The sequence below is a fragment of the Melospiza melodia genome, chromosome 3 (assembly GCF_035770615.1).
Source record: "Melospiza melodia melodia isolate bMelMel2 chromosome 3, bMelMel2.pri, whole genome shotgun sequence".
NCBI classification, from domain to species: Eukaryota; Metazoa; Chordata; class Aves; order Passeriformes; family Passerellidae; genus Melospiza; species Melospiza melodia.
This window is the reverse complement of record NC_086196.1, coordinates 57,619,421-57,632,555: the sequence shown is the minus strand read 5'-3', so window position 1 is coordinate 57,632,555 and position 13,135 is coordinate 57,619,421. Positions and strand designations below refer to the sequence as shown.

The 13,135-nt window shown below is 36.8% G+C and overlaps 1 protein-coding gene across 5 annotated transcripts in view; it reads left to right on the top strand.

Annotated features, from left to right (window-relative positions):
• The window catches only part of SPAST (spastin), a 38,630-nt gene extending 25,495 nt beyond the window's left edge, over window positions 1-13,135 (top strand). For 4 of the 5 annotated variants that reach the window (XM_063151888.1, XM_063151886.1, XM_063151887.1 and 1 more), the window contains 6 exons: window positions 1,061-1,140; window positions 1,947-1,989; window positions 2,593-2,672; window positions 4,282-4,352; window positions 6,177-6,217; window positions 7,469-13,135. In XM_063151888.1, coding sequence (XP_063007958.1) covers window positions 1,061-1,140; window positions 1,947-1,989; window positions 2,593-2,672; window positions 4,282-4,352; window positions 6,177-6,217; window positions 7,469-7,591 — 438 coding nt within the window. In that variant the 3' untranslated portion in view covers window positions 7,592-13,135. Of the gene's footprint in view, window positions 1-1,060; window positions 1,141-1,946; window positions 1,990-2,592; window positions 2,673-2,910; window positions 4,233-4,281; window positions 4,353-6,176; window positions 6,218-7,468 lie in introns of those variants that run through there. The other variant, XM_063151889.1, reaches the window with a different exon arrangement.

Genomic DNA, 13,135 nt, shown 5'->3' with positions numbered 1-13,135 from the left:
AATTCAGTAAGAAGTATTTAATGGCATGAATGCAATACCCAGGAAGAGGAACTGGATTTCATAGTGGGACACAGACACAAATGATATCAGAGTATTTTTCTGTTACAGCACTGTTCTTGTAGTGAATAATTTTAGTTTGTTTTCCATTAGCACAATGGAATATTGCTGCAGTGGTGAAGCAATAGTAATGAGGTACAGGAGGAGCAGGTAACAACATGGAGAGGCAGCAAGGTTGGGAAAAACTCCAAAGTGGATGAATCAGGACAAGTGATGCAATGTGACAGTGATATGCTGAGATTATTTACACACACATGCAGAGTTTTCCCTTAAAATGAAAAGAGAAAAATAAGCATAATGTAAAGTCTGCTGACTTAATATTTGAAGTGTATCTATGTCGTAGAGTATTTTTGGTGAACCTTTTGAACATGGTATGGTAGCAGTGAGCATAAATCTATAAAGTTTCCTCTAAAGTTTGGAAGGTGTAAGTCTCCATATTCTGGGGTATAAAATAAGTGAATTGGGAAGGAATTTGCTGTGCCTTTCTGCTATTATGGTTATTTTATGGCCTGATTACTGAATTTGTGTGAGACCTGTGTTAGATGGATCTCTGTTCTGATTTTGTGGTTCTGGCTATACTTCAGTTTAAAGTTTTGATTCTCACCCTATCAGCTTCAAAACAATGTTTGGTGTAAAAACCCCAGAACAGCAGAATGTCTCTCTTTTTTTTCAACATAATTATCTCCTGGTAACTAAACTTATGAGTGCCTTTTATAGCTTTATGGTCTCAGATTTTTTCAGAAAGCCTTTTTTTGGTTTTGGTTTTGTTGTTTTTTTGGGTTTTTTTTACCTTTTCCTGGTTTGACTTTACAATTTTCTAAGGAATATTTTAAACCTACTTTATTGGGAAAAAAACCCAAAACATATACATACATACATATGTATATATATAAAGATCCCATCAATGTGCTGAATCCATGACAAGTCTCTAACTGGTTTTGTTGTATTTCTGCCTAATGTAGAGTGTGTGAACTGAGCTGGCTTGCCTTCCCACATTATATAGGTGCAGTCTTCTGGAGAGGACAGAATACTTGTGATGGGAGCAACAAACAGGCCTCAGGAGCTTGATGATGCTGTTCTCAGGTATCAAAACATCTTTTTCTGAATACACAGTAAGGTGATACTCATTATGAAGAACAGGTTTTGCCTAGTGTCTCAGTGAAGTTTTGTAATATGTAAAAGCTGTTCAGCAAGGCTAAATTATTTAACCTCTCAAAGAGGGAGGGGCTCTTTTCTTTTGAGATGCATCTGCACAATCACGGTGGTCTTGGAATAGTCTGAAACAGTAGTACCTGTTGAGGTCACGTCAGTGGTTTTTAAATTAATTTAATATTTTACTTTTTTGTTATTTGGATCTTAATGGCAAAATAAAGGAGAAAATTTGATCAGTATTCCAGATTGACCAGAAATCTAGTATTTCTTCTCTGTGAATATTGTCTTCTGACATCCCATGCAATTACAGATTTGCTGTAGATTTGCCTTAGGGCTTTTTTTGTTAAAGGTACTCATATTTTATTCTCTTTTCATTCTTGATTGAGGAAAATAGATATGTCAGCATTGCCTGAAGAAATTATTCCAAAGACTTTTCTTGTGTAAAAATTAAGAGAGGCTTCATTTCGTTGCTGGTAGTCAGTGGTATTTCTGCCTTTAGAATGTTTCCCCTCTGGGAGGAGTCTTATAAATTCAGATAAGAGTAAGGTGGCACCAGTAGTTTCTACATATTTTTTGTTTGGTTGTTGTTGGTTTTTTCAAAATCTCCAATTCTGCTTCCTAGAATTTGATGCTGAAAGTGAAATTTTGTCACTTAACCAAACCAAATGTTAGATTTGTATGGGATAAATAGTTACATAATAGTGTGAACAATGTATACATGTTTGGGTTTTTTTCAGACGCTTCACCAAACGGGTATATGTGTCTTTACCAAACGAGGAGGTAAGTATTGTTTTCTACTCACATTTTTAAGACACTTCTAGGCAATTCTTAACCTGCCCTTGTGGATGGTTACAGTTCTGTGAACTAATTTCTGGCTCACCTTGACCATATACACGGTGCATTAATTCTGAGAAGTATTTTAAGATTTGTGGGGTTTTTTCACTCATACTAGTAGCAGATCTGGTGGTAGCTGCTCAGTACTTCTTGACTAGTGAGGTGTTGCTGACAGACTGGCAGACGTGGGCAAGTCTGAAGTAGGACTTAGAGGAGCATGTTTGTTTGGCTGAAGGAGTGTTTTATTGCTAAAGACAGAAGTAATTTTCCTAATGTTTGTCAGTTCAACAGGAGATCAGGAATTTTGATGAAGATTCTAATTCTTCTTGATACTAATAGTTAGGCTCTTGGTCTTGATTTTACCTAGTCCTTATCTCTGCTCCTGAAGGAATGATACTGCACAGTCTAATTGCACAAGCACTATGGGCAAGTTTAAACTGGTGAAGCACAAAAGCAAAACTGACAAAAGCGTTGTTCTGTTCTTGCAACACAATTTTAAGTGTTCCGTGAAAACGAGTTTTGCATCTGATAATTTTATCTTCTTTTCAGACAAGATTGATTTTGCTTAAAAATCTTCTAAGCAAGCAAGGAAGTCCATTAACCCAGAAAGAGTTGGCTCAACTAGCTAGGTAAGTATTTTGTAACCATACTAAATAAATATGTTCCTCTACTGCATTCATTCAGACTGTTTAATTCATTCAAAATGTAACTCATGTAACTCATCCAATAGCAACAACATGAATTCATTTATTTGGGGAAGATGGTTCCCTGTCAGGCTGTATGAGAGTGGTTTTATATATGCATATATAAGATACACCCAGTCAGGTTTCTGTTGTTGAAACATGCTCATCAGCTCTTTCCTTTGAGGAGGAGGGAGGAGGATGCTTCTTTCCACCCGTCCCTCAAGGAGTCCAGCTCTCCTCCCTGATGCAAAAAGATAGCACCAGTTTTGCACTTGGCATTCATTTCGCATAAAAGGCAAGTTCTCTTTGCTGGTGCCTTGCTAGCACTGGATAATTTTAGGTTCTTTTCACTTTCAAATTTGATTGGGAAAATGTGGGTTAATTTTTCCCTCCTCTTATGAAATAGAGTTGTTTTATGTTCTTCATTTTTGAGATTGACACAGTACTGCTGTTAGTCACCTAAATCTAATAATTTGTGTGAAGGAGATTAGACTAAAAAGCAGGTAGGGCAGGAAGGAGTGAAGACATTCTGTGAGATAGCAAAGATGGACAGGTGGATGTACTTCAGTCTGTTTCTCCTTGTGGTAGGACAACATAGGTTAGTACAGTCTTGGATGTAGCATTTGTCAGCCTCTTAGTAATGTTGCAGAAGTTGATGTGTCATCCAACTGAATATATTGCCTCTGTGCTTGAAGGTTGTTAGCTCAGGCCTTGTTTAAGCTGCAGTAATAGCTAAATGGAGGAAAAACGCAGTCAGTGTCCTGTATTCTAACTGCAAATGTAAGAACCAAATTACAAATGCAACTTGAGCAACCTTTTTTAAAGGGTTTAGAGGAAATGTAAAAGTTGAGCATCCTGCCTGCTTCTTTTTACATCTTTACATTGTTTTGAAAGAGAGAAGTATTTAACTTCCATTATGATTTTGTGTTCCTTTGCCCCTCTGCAACTTTTTCTACAAGCTATTACAGACTTTATGATCTCCAGAAGACTAAGCTCATGTTGCTGCAGCTAGCCACTGTTCTTACAAGGGTGCTGGTTTTGTTTTTAAATTTTCCTTTAGGTAACCTGAAGTACTGATTTTCACTTATGCTGGCATTTGGTATTATTGGCTTCCTGGTTCAGTGGAGGCCTTTATTCTCCAGAGTGTTTCAGTGGTTAACTTGGATATTAAGTCTAATTCTGGAACAGCTCTGACAGAGTGTACAGGACAATAGAAGTTTTGGTTTTATGGTAATTGACAAATGTTGATAAACTACTGGTACAGAATTCTCCTACAGAAATAGTAAATGTGATTGGAATCAGTTTTCATCTACAAATCCTAGGTGCTGCCTTTTTTTTTTTCTAGAATGTTATTTGGGACTTGAATATCTGTACTTTAATCTGTGAAAGATCACTTATACTGAACACACTTCTGATTTTTTAAACTTGAAAAATAACATCAAAGTAATACTTATTCTGATTAACCAACACTTTGATTATCTGCAATTAAATTGATTTGAAGCAGCTTTTTGGTTTTTTTGCTTCCTCCTTGACCCCACTTTTTCCTTTGCCAAAGAATGACAGATGGATACTCTGGAAGTGACCTCACTGCATTAGCGAAGGATGCAGCACTTGGCCCCATTCGAGGTAAGCTGCAGAGATTTTTATTGAGGTTTTGACATTAGAGTTACATTTTCTTGCATCTTTATAATTCTCAAACCTCTGGAATTTAACTTTTTCATTGGATTTTAGTCTGTTCGTCATAATAGCATCTTTATAAGATTTACTTACACAAAACCCTTCAGCATCTCAGCATGTGAAACAAAGCTTTTGTGTCATAGGAGAAAAGCAGTGTGAAGTGTTTCTTGCTGATTTTTAGGGTTTTTAACTAGTGTCTTTCTGAGGCTGGTGTCAGTTCTGTTGTAGCTAAATTACTACTTGAATAGCAATTGCTACTTGCGTTACTTGCCTTTATAAAAGAGTCAAATGTCTTTGAAGTCTAAGGGAAAGAAAACTGAAACAAGCTATTTTATGGGATTTTTCTAGATACAGTTTGAATGGCATAGCTTTTTATATCTTTAACTCTTAATGGTGAATTGTGATCCAGATGACAACTGTGAATGATCTAGAGTTTTGCTTATATTTGTTCTTTCTCTGACATGTTCAGCTAGAAAAAACCCAGTTTTAATGTGAATACTTTTTTCCAAAACCTCTTCTCTTTGTTCTCTTTAACTAGCTAATTATGTGTCCAGTAGCCACATCTGAGGGAACTGATCTGGTTTAGTGGAGATCAGTAGCAGGATTTTTGTGTAGAAAAGATTATGAAGGTTTGGTGTTAGTTTTCTGTTTGTAGACATATTGTCCTACTTTACAGAAAGGTACTAAAGGCAGGCAGAGCAGAAGTGTTCTGTAATATCAGCCTATGTGTAAATAAAAATTATTGCAACTCTCTTACATTATTTACGGGGAGGAGAGGTCTGTTCATGTTTTGTGGGTGTGTTTATTTTTTTTTAAATCCTGTAGCATGCATTTTTGCCAGTGCACTCTCCCTTTTGAAAGCAGCTGTTGGAATGTAATGTTTTTACACATTTTCTTTCAGCTGCTGAATTTGTAAAGCACATCTTTCACAATCCTGCATAATAACTGGGAAACAGAACTGCATTAAATGGCTCTCATAAGAGACATCATGTCTCCTAAGCATTGAATATATTTATTTAGAGTGGTGGAATTAATAATGTATGCATTTAGGTATGCAGGCTTTACTTTGCTGACAGCTCACTTCACACGCGAGTCCATTTCAAGAAGAGACCCTGTAACATTGTGCAACACATTCTTTCACTTGCTCCTTCACTTGTTTTCCATATAAAACAGTATATTTTGGAAAATGTTTTGTGATATTATCCTTGCCAATCCTGTCTAGGTTTTTTCTTGTACTCTCCTAGCAAAATGTTTGCTGTTACGTGTTGATATCATGAGATTATTGCAAGTTCCAAGGAAAAAAAAATTGGTGAATGATGCAAGAATGTTCAGATCCCATGAGTGCAGCATAGGGCAAGAAGCACTCTGATGTGCCCTGCCTGATTTTGTTTCAGTGTTCTTGGCTGACTGTACCTTCTGTTTCCTGAAATGCAGTAGGGAGGCTGTGGATACCACAATTAATATGGGGGAGGTAGCTCTGTTGGCTTGTGTGTTTTCCATACTTTAGGAAGAAGGAATAATTCTGCTATCACTTTGTGCTGCACCTGCAGTAACTGAGTGTGGGAGCAGCCTGGTTGAGGAGCTGATAAATGGGGAAGGAGGAGGCAAAACCACCATGTACCTTTCTTTATAAGAGACTGTGTTGAGGCAGAAAGGTGTAATTTTTAGCTGCAGGAGTTTTTTCCAGAATATAAGTGCTTTTAGCATGTTTTATTTGTCAGAAGTGATGAAAGTTTTCTTATTAAACTCACCCATCTATTTTTATTTTTACAGAATTAAAACCAGAACAGGTGAAGAACATGTCTGCCAGTGAGGTAAGCTGTTTTAGCAGCTGTATATTCCCCTTTCAATAGAAGGTTTTCTCACTAGAAACTATTTAAGTCCCTTTTTTTATGTGTAGTATCATACAAGATAGGATAATTTTGGGGGATATCATCCTTTTTAATCGCTGCATCCTTAAAGAAAATTCTGTAGAAATAGAGATTGAGAAGATCTGTCCTCAGATGTCAGAGGTTCATGGGTAGTTTGTTGGCTTTCAGGCTTCAGAGCACTTCTTTTTCTGTTAGTAAGTCTGTTCTTAATTTCATCTGACTGTCCTGTCTTTTCCTTCACACTGAACTGCAGTATTTGTTACCTAGCTGATGATGTCAGAGCACTGGCTATTATTTACTCAGTGTTACTTCCCAAGAACATTCCCAGAAGTATTATGTGAAATTACTTCTACCCCCTCCACCCCATCTTTACACAAAGGAGGTTAACTTGGGGAGAACCTAAAACAGATTTGTGCATGTGTATGTATAATACTTGCATTCATTGACATGTGCCATCATGAAGAGAAAGATTAAGCTTCTGACCACAAACTGCAGCTGTACTGTAAATATGGAAAAAAAAGGAAGCGATCGGTTGTGTGTACAGAAGTTCAGAAGTTTCTGTTCAGGTGTGTGCAAAGCATGGTTACACAGGAGAAAATGAAGCAAAGCTTCATTTCTCAGTTGCTTTTTGTGTTTAGCTTGAGGTCATGGCCAAAGCTATAAGCTGGAAGGATTTGCTGCAGGAGGATAACAGCATCTGTGATAATTTGTTGTGATGTCCTCATATGTACCAGCTCACACCACCTACTGAAACAGGAAGAAATGACACAGTCTAATGAGCTGTTAAGTAACAAGGCAGATCTTACTATTGCCAAGTTATTTTATTAAAATGGTACCTACTGGTAGTCTTAAATTACAAGATTCGTGCATCAGGTCATAGAATAATAGAACACTCTGGTTTGGAAGGGACCTTGAAAGATCACCTGATCCATCCTTTTGTGAGAAGGGGGACTTAGATGAGATTATTTAGCACCCTGCTCACTCATACTTTCAAAACCTCCAGCAATGGAGACTCTACCACATTCTTGGGGGGTCGTTGCAGTGAATGTCTACTCTGCAAAAAAAATTCATTCTTACATTAAGATGCAGCACTCATAGAATATGTTTTGTTAAAAGTGAATACTCAAGTACTTCCTGAATAAACCAAAGTACATAAACCACTTATGACCCTGATGTCTTTCATTTTCCTTTTAGATGAGAAACATCAAGCTGTCAGATTTCACGGAGTCTCTGAAGAAGATCAAGCGCAGTTTGAGCCCTCAGACCCTGGAGGCGTACATCCGCTGGAACAAGGACTTTGGAGATACCACAGTGTGAGACACTGCTTGAAGTGAAACACTCCTGCCTGGGGAGCAGTTGGTGCAGACAACTGGGAAGCAGCCAGAGTTTACAGGACTTTACAGATATTTAAGTATCTGCATTAAAACTTGAGATTAAGAGAAAATTATACAATATGAAATGTGTTCATCAAAGCCTCCTTGCCATTTAGTGAGGATTTACACACTGTAAGTAAGAGCACAACAGGACTTGAGAGAAGTAAGATTGCTAGCAATCTGATCCTGGTTTGAACATTAATATATGTATATTGTTTCTGCTACAAGGCTCTGATGATATTGATCATTGGAGAACCTTTCCCTATGTTGTGTGTGTGGTTTTTTTTGTTTTTAATTTTGCCATGACATTGATGAACAATGGACTTGGAACAATGATGTTCAATTTGAGGTTTGTAAACTGCAGTTCATTTTTTTGACTTTTTTATCCTTAATGTGCCAAATAAAACAATTTCCCTGTGCAGAGTGGAAGAACAGCATTGGGGACTTATGATTATTAAAATGTTAAAAGTAGCTGGTCTGTTATTATTTGTCTTTTTGTTTTGTTGTAATGTGACGGAGTTGTTCACAGGATAGGTTTAAAGAAGACCTTTGATAGCAGAACAGCAAAAAACCCCAACCTTATAAAACCAATTCAAACTGCCTTTTAAAAGAAAAACTACTAAATAAAAGAATAGACTGAGATACTCATTAGTGGCAGTATTTTCTCTTAATGCATTTTGTAACGCTTCCATTGGTAGAATGTTAGCTTATGCTTTCAGTGTACAACTTGAGCCCAGCTGATGTTTGAGAGAGTAGGTGATGCTAATTGTTGAGTTTCAGAAATGACGTGTTTCTACTCTGTATTTTGGTCTGTTTATGATAATTGAAAGTAAAATTTCCATTGTGATAATTTTTTTAATCTCCACATGTAAGCATTTAAATATGAGGCTACATGTTTAATACATGGCACACATTAATGTTTTTATAGCTTTCATATGTTTCAGTTTATATATTAAAGTATGAAACACTCAACTGATCTGCTTTTTTAAAAAGAAACTGCATCTTTGTACAAATACTTGTTTTTATTATATAAATGACAAGCTATTAAAAAAACAAACTCTTAAATGATAGCCTTTAAATACCATAATAAAGGAAAGCATTTTTGCCTTTACTTTTAAAGGCCCAACATCTTGTTTACAAATTCTACACAGATTAAACACAGATGTTTGCAAGGCAGAACACTAGTTCCTTGTTAAAGCAGGTTTGTGGGTTGTTGGGTTCTTTGTTTTTTTGGTTGGTTTGGTTTTTTTTTACACCTCTCCCAACTTAGCGCTACTGCGAAAATGCATATTGTTTGTTGTTGTTTTAATGAAAATATGTTGTGTTGTTTGCTTTTGGTCTTAACAGAAAATTTGTTTTAATTTTTCATTTAACTTATTTTTCGAACTACTTACCTGAAAGTTGATTATAAATAATATATTATATGTATATATGAAAAAAAACAACCCTAGCTGAGAGATGCAGTTGTAGGTATAGTAATACTCTGAGAGGACTGTGCTCACTGTGTGGTATTGAGTACTAAGTAGCAGAAACTCTGTCATACCTTTGAGATGCACATATGCAATATGTTTGGGATTCTTTTGTTTGTTTTTTTTCCAACCAGAGATGCTTTTAACTGATCTTAAGATTAAAAGCAATCAAATAAGAGAAGATTGTGTTCCACTACTATGCCTTTTGAAATAGTCTAACCAAACCACTTCTAGCCTTCTAAGGATAGGACTCTCTCAAATTTCTATGTCTTATGTAAATGAAACGTGACTTTGGTTCCTCTGATTCACTTTTCTGGAGAAATGCTAAAAGACTTCAGATTCTTAAGTCTCATGTCTTGTTTTGCCTTAGCTCTGCCTTCAGTAGACCATCTTGGTTGTTGGAGATTCCTGGCTGACTTGATCCATATTTGTAATATTCTTCATATTGCTAAGCATGAATATTACTGTTGTATTAGCATCTGTCAAATAGCTACAGCTAAGAAAGGGCCTTGGTTTTATGAATAAAGCTCTGGTAGACATTCCTTGAGATCCTTTGCAAATGAGAACTTTGGAGGTAATGCTTCTGGTTTTGAGTGTTCCTAAATGATTGTTACAAAACGGCTGGTTTTGTCCACTTAATTTTGAGGAACATACTGGTTATTTATTTCAAATGCATACTCACTGGCCTGGGATAGGTACCTGAAATGTTGAGCTAGAAGTCCTCATCCTCTAAAGTAGCACCAGTATGCAGCACAAGGAGTCAGAATCACCAGCTGCTACATAAAGAGACCAGCTCTTTCACTAGTTTGTACAACCAGTTCAGCTCAAGAGAATCTGTGTGACTGGTACAGCTGCTTTTTGGTCTTTCATTATGCCTGATTGTTTTCTGCTTAGTGGATGAACTACAGCCCTATAAATTATTGCTGGAACACAGTAAAAAGAAGAAAATTTTGTTCTGCAACATCAGTTTGCCCCACAGCTGCTGGACTCTTAGCCCATGGCCAGGTGCTCTTTGGTTCATAAATCTCCTTTAAATGTCTTGTCTTATGCTATTTTCTGAATAGTGTATTTTAAGAGTAATTCTGTTCTGCTTAAGGCATTATCTTGCATCTTACTCCTAATTTTAAATGTACTAAGTCCCCGCTCAGTGATTCCATCTATATGTTGGATTAACCGTATATAAGATCTGGGGAAAAACAACCACAACAACAGAAAGAAACCACCAAACCTTCCACCACCCCCCCCCCAAAAAAAAAAAAACAAAACAAAAAACCACCCCAAATAACCACAAATTACCTGTATTTCCCAAGGCTGTAGTACTTAGACAGAACTTTACCAGCTGTATTTTCCATAAAATCAGGTTATGTTCTAAATCAATGTCTCAAATCAGGATAAACAGGACAGCAGCTTGGGTGCTTTTAACTTTTGTGAAAACTACGAGTCCATTAGCTCTCTGGACTGATTTTTTCCTTTCTTTTTTTCTTTTTCCCCCCCGCCTTTTATTTTCTGTGAATCTGCCCACTGCTAGTGAATGAGCAACTTGACCCACTTTTTTGACATGATTAGTAAGCAGCTTGTCTGGCTCTCTGCCAGCGTGTTTTACTGACTTTCAAGTGTAGCAGTTACTGGAGGGAGAAAATAAAACCAACCCAAACCCCTTGTGTTTTTCTAACAACCTTCTTCATATATCTTTCTGCTTTTATTAAGCAGGAGCCACATCTTTTGTCTTTCAACATACTGGAAGAATAGTATGTAGATTGCTCTTTCTCCTTAAAAAGAGAATATTTTCTCTGTTATGATGCTCCCTTTGCTAATGTTGACTTTTCTGTGGACTACAGCAAACCTGTACAGGTTCTCTGCGTATGCAAAGACAAAATCAACACAGAATACTAAAGATAAGCCTTAAACTAGGATATTCATGCACAAATAAATCTGTCCTGTTAGTTTCTTAGACTTTACAGCTTTTAGAGTATCAGAAATAGGCACTGTGCCCCTGAGATGTATTGCTGACTCAAAGCCAGTTGCTAGGTACAGTTCTGTTGAATATGGCCCTGCAACTTTAGTAGGTAACAAATGTGATAATAACACTTTAAAATAAGAGCAAGAATGGGATCTCTGAACTGAGAAGGTGTGTTGTCACTGCAGTAATTAGAGACTACTGCTGTTTCTTCTGTTCCTTTCTGGAAGTGTTTTTAAAATGACCGTTTTTATACATATAACTCAATTAACCTTACCTTCTGGTGTAGGATAAATAGTATTTTTTCTATTCTAGACAACTGGGGCTTAGCACTGCTTTGTACTGCTGCCATGTCCCTCTTGTGAAATTTAAGTACTTTGTACTGGGAATACTGAAGTCATATATGCTGGCAAATGGAACTGAGACATCTGTTCTGAACTGGAAAGCAGCGTTCTCCTTAGGGTTTCCTTCATCACCTGTGGTGAGACTTGGTGCCCTAGATTTCCATAGTGCTTTCCTGCCCAAGACATGGATGATGCATAGCTGTGCCTAGGATGTGCTTCTCCAGTGCTTTAGTGATGCTTCTGCATGTGGCAGCTTTGGGAGGGGGCCAGTGCTACTGTACCTGAAAAGGTTTTCATTCTTTTTCTGTGGTGCCCTCAAGCTTTTGTGATGCTTTAAGTCGTTGGGGTTTCTACCAGATATCAAAAATGGAATGAAGAGTAGCAAGCAAGTAGTCAATGCAACTAGTTATCTCAGTCATTGTGCTAATTAGAGAGTTTTACTATTAGTTTCTCTTGAGCTGCTGTTTAGTGTTGAAGAATGTTGTTTTACTGACCTATGTGAATTTTCATGCTTAGGATGATCTGCAGACATCCTAAGAGATGACCAATTGATCACCTATTTTCTTTTAGAATTTCTTATTTAATTATAACTTTCAGTGTCTTTTCTTTTAATTACGGTAATTAGAATTCCACAGGATGAGGAAGTTAAGCTGTCACTTCCTGCAAATACAAAATCATCTTGTAAAATATGGGGAAATGTGTATTCTGTTTTTCCTGCTTCTTGTGTAAATCATTAACTGTCTTAGAGTGGAAGCTTCTTACCTTGTCAATAACTACCTCCTGAGTTCAGCAATAATTGGCAAGGTACACACTCCTCCGGTGGATACAACATACTGGCTCAACACTGCAGATTCTTCAGAGTCTGATGGTTTGATTTCAAAATGCTTGACATTACTTCTGGAAACTATGGTGATGAACCTTGTTTTGCTGTAAGACTTTCCTTGCCTTCATAAGACACACTTGTTAAAAAACCCTTTCTTCAGAGAAGTGGCTTTGAGGATTAAAGGTCGGTGCTCTTTGTAGCTGGTTAACGCAGGTGTGGTGCTCAAAGATGCCGGGGTGTGGCTCTCACTTGTGCAGGTTCTCTCCCATTAGAAGTGGGGAAGAAAGCATTTTGTCTAACGGTCACACACCTGTCAAAGGGACTGCAAACACAGAAGTTGGTCTTGCCACATGATTCCCATTTTTAGTCGTCTGAAGGGCTAGTCAGTATTTTTCAGAAATTTGTATTAAAGTGATGAAAACCAAAGGTGGAGCTAAACACCATACCCCACCCCTGTAAAATATATTGGACAACTCCAGTCTGGGATGGGATTCATTTTTGTATTTTGTTGTTTAGAAGCACTTTTGTTTCATTGTTCTTTTAAGAATGTTTTTTGAAATGTTAAACACCATTTTACTAATAGCAATGTAAAAAAGCATGACGAGCAGTCACATAGCTTTAGCTTACAATAAAATGTTTCGTTTGTCCTGTTATTACTGTTTTCTTGTCTGTTTATCAGATAAAATGTCCAAAACTAAAAGCCTTTTCATTAAACTTGAAGCCTATTAAATTGCTGCTGGTTTTAAAAAAAACATTTAAAAACATCAGGTGTTGTATACCAGATGATGGAACAATAAATATGTAAATAAATCAGTTTCTAAAGAACATAACTCAAGTTCTTAAAACTAATGTAAACAGAAGTGCTACTTCCTAAATAAATGTGCTTAAACTGAAA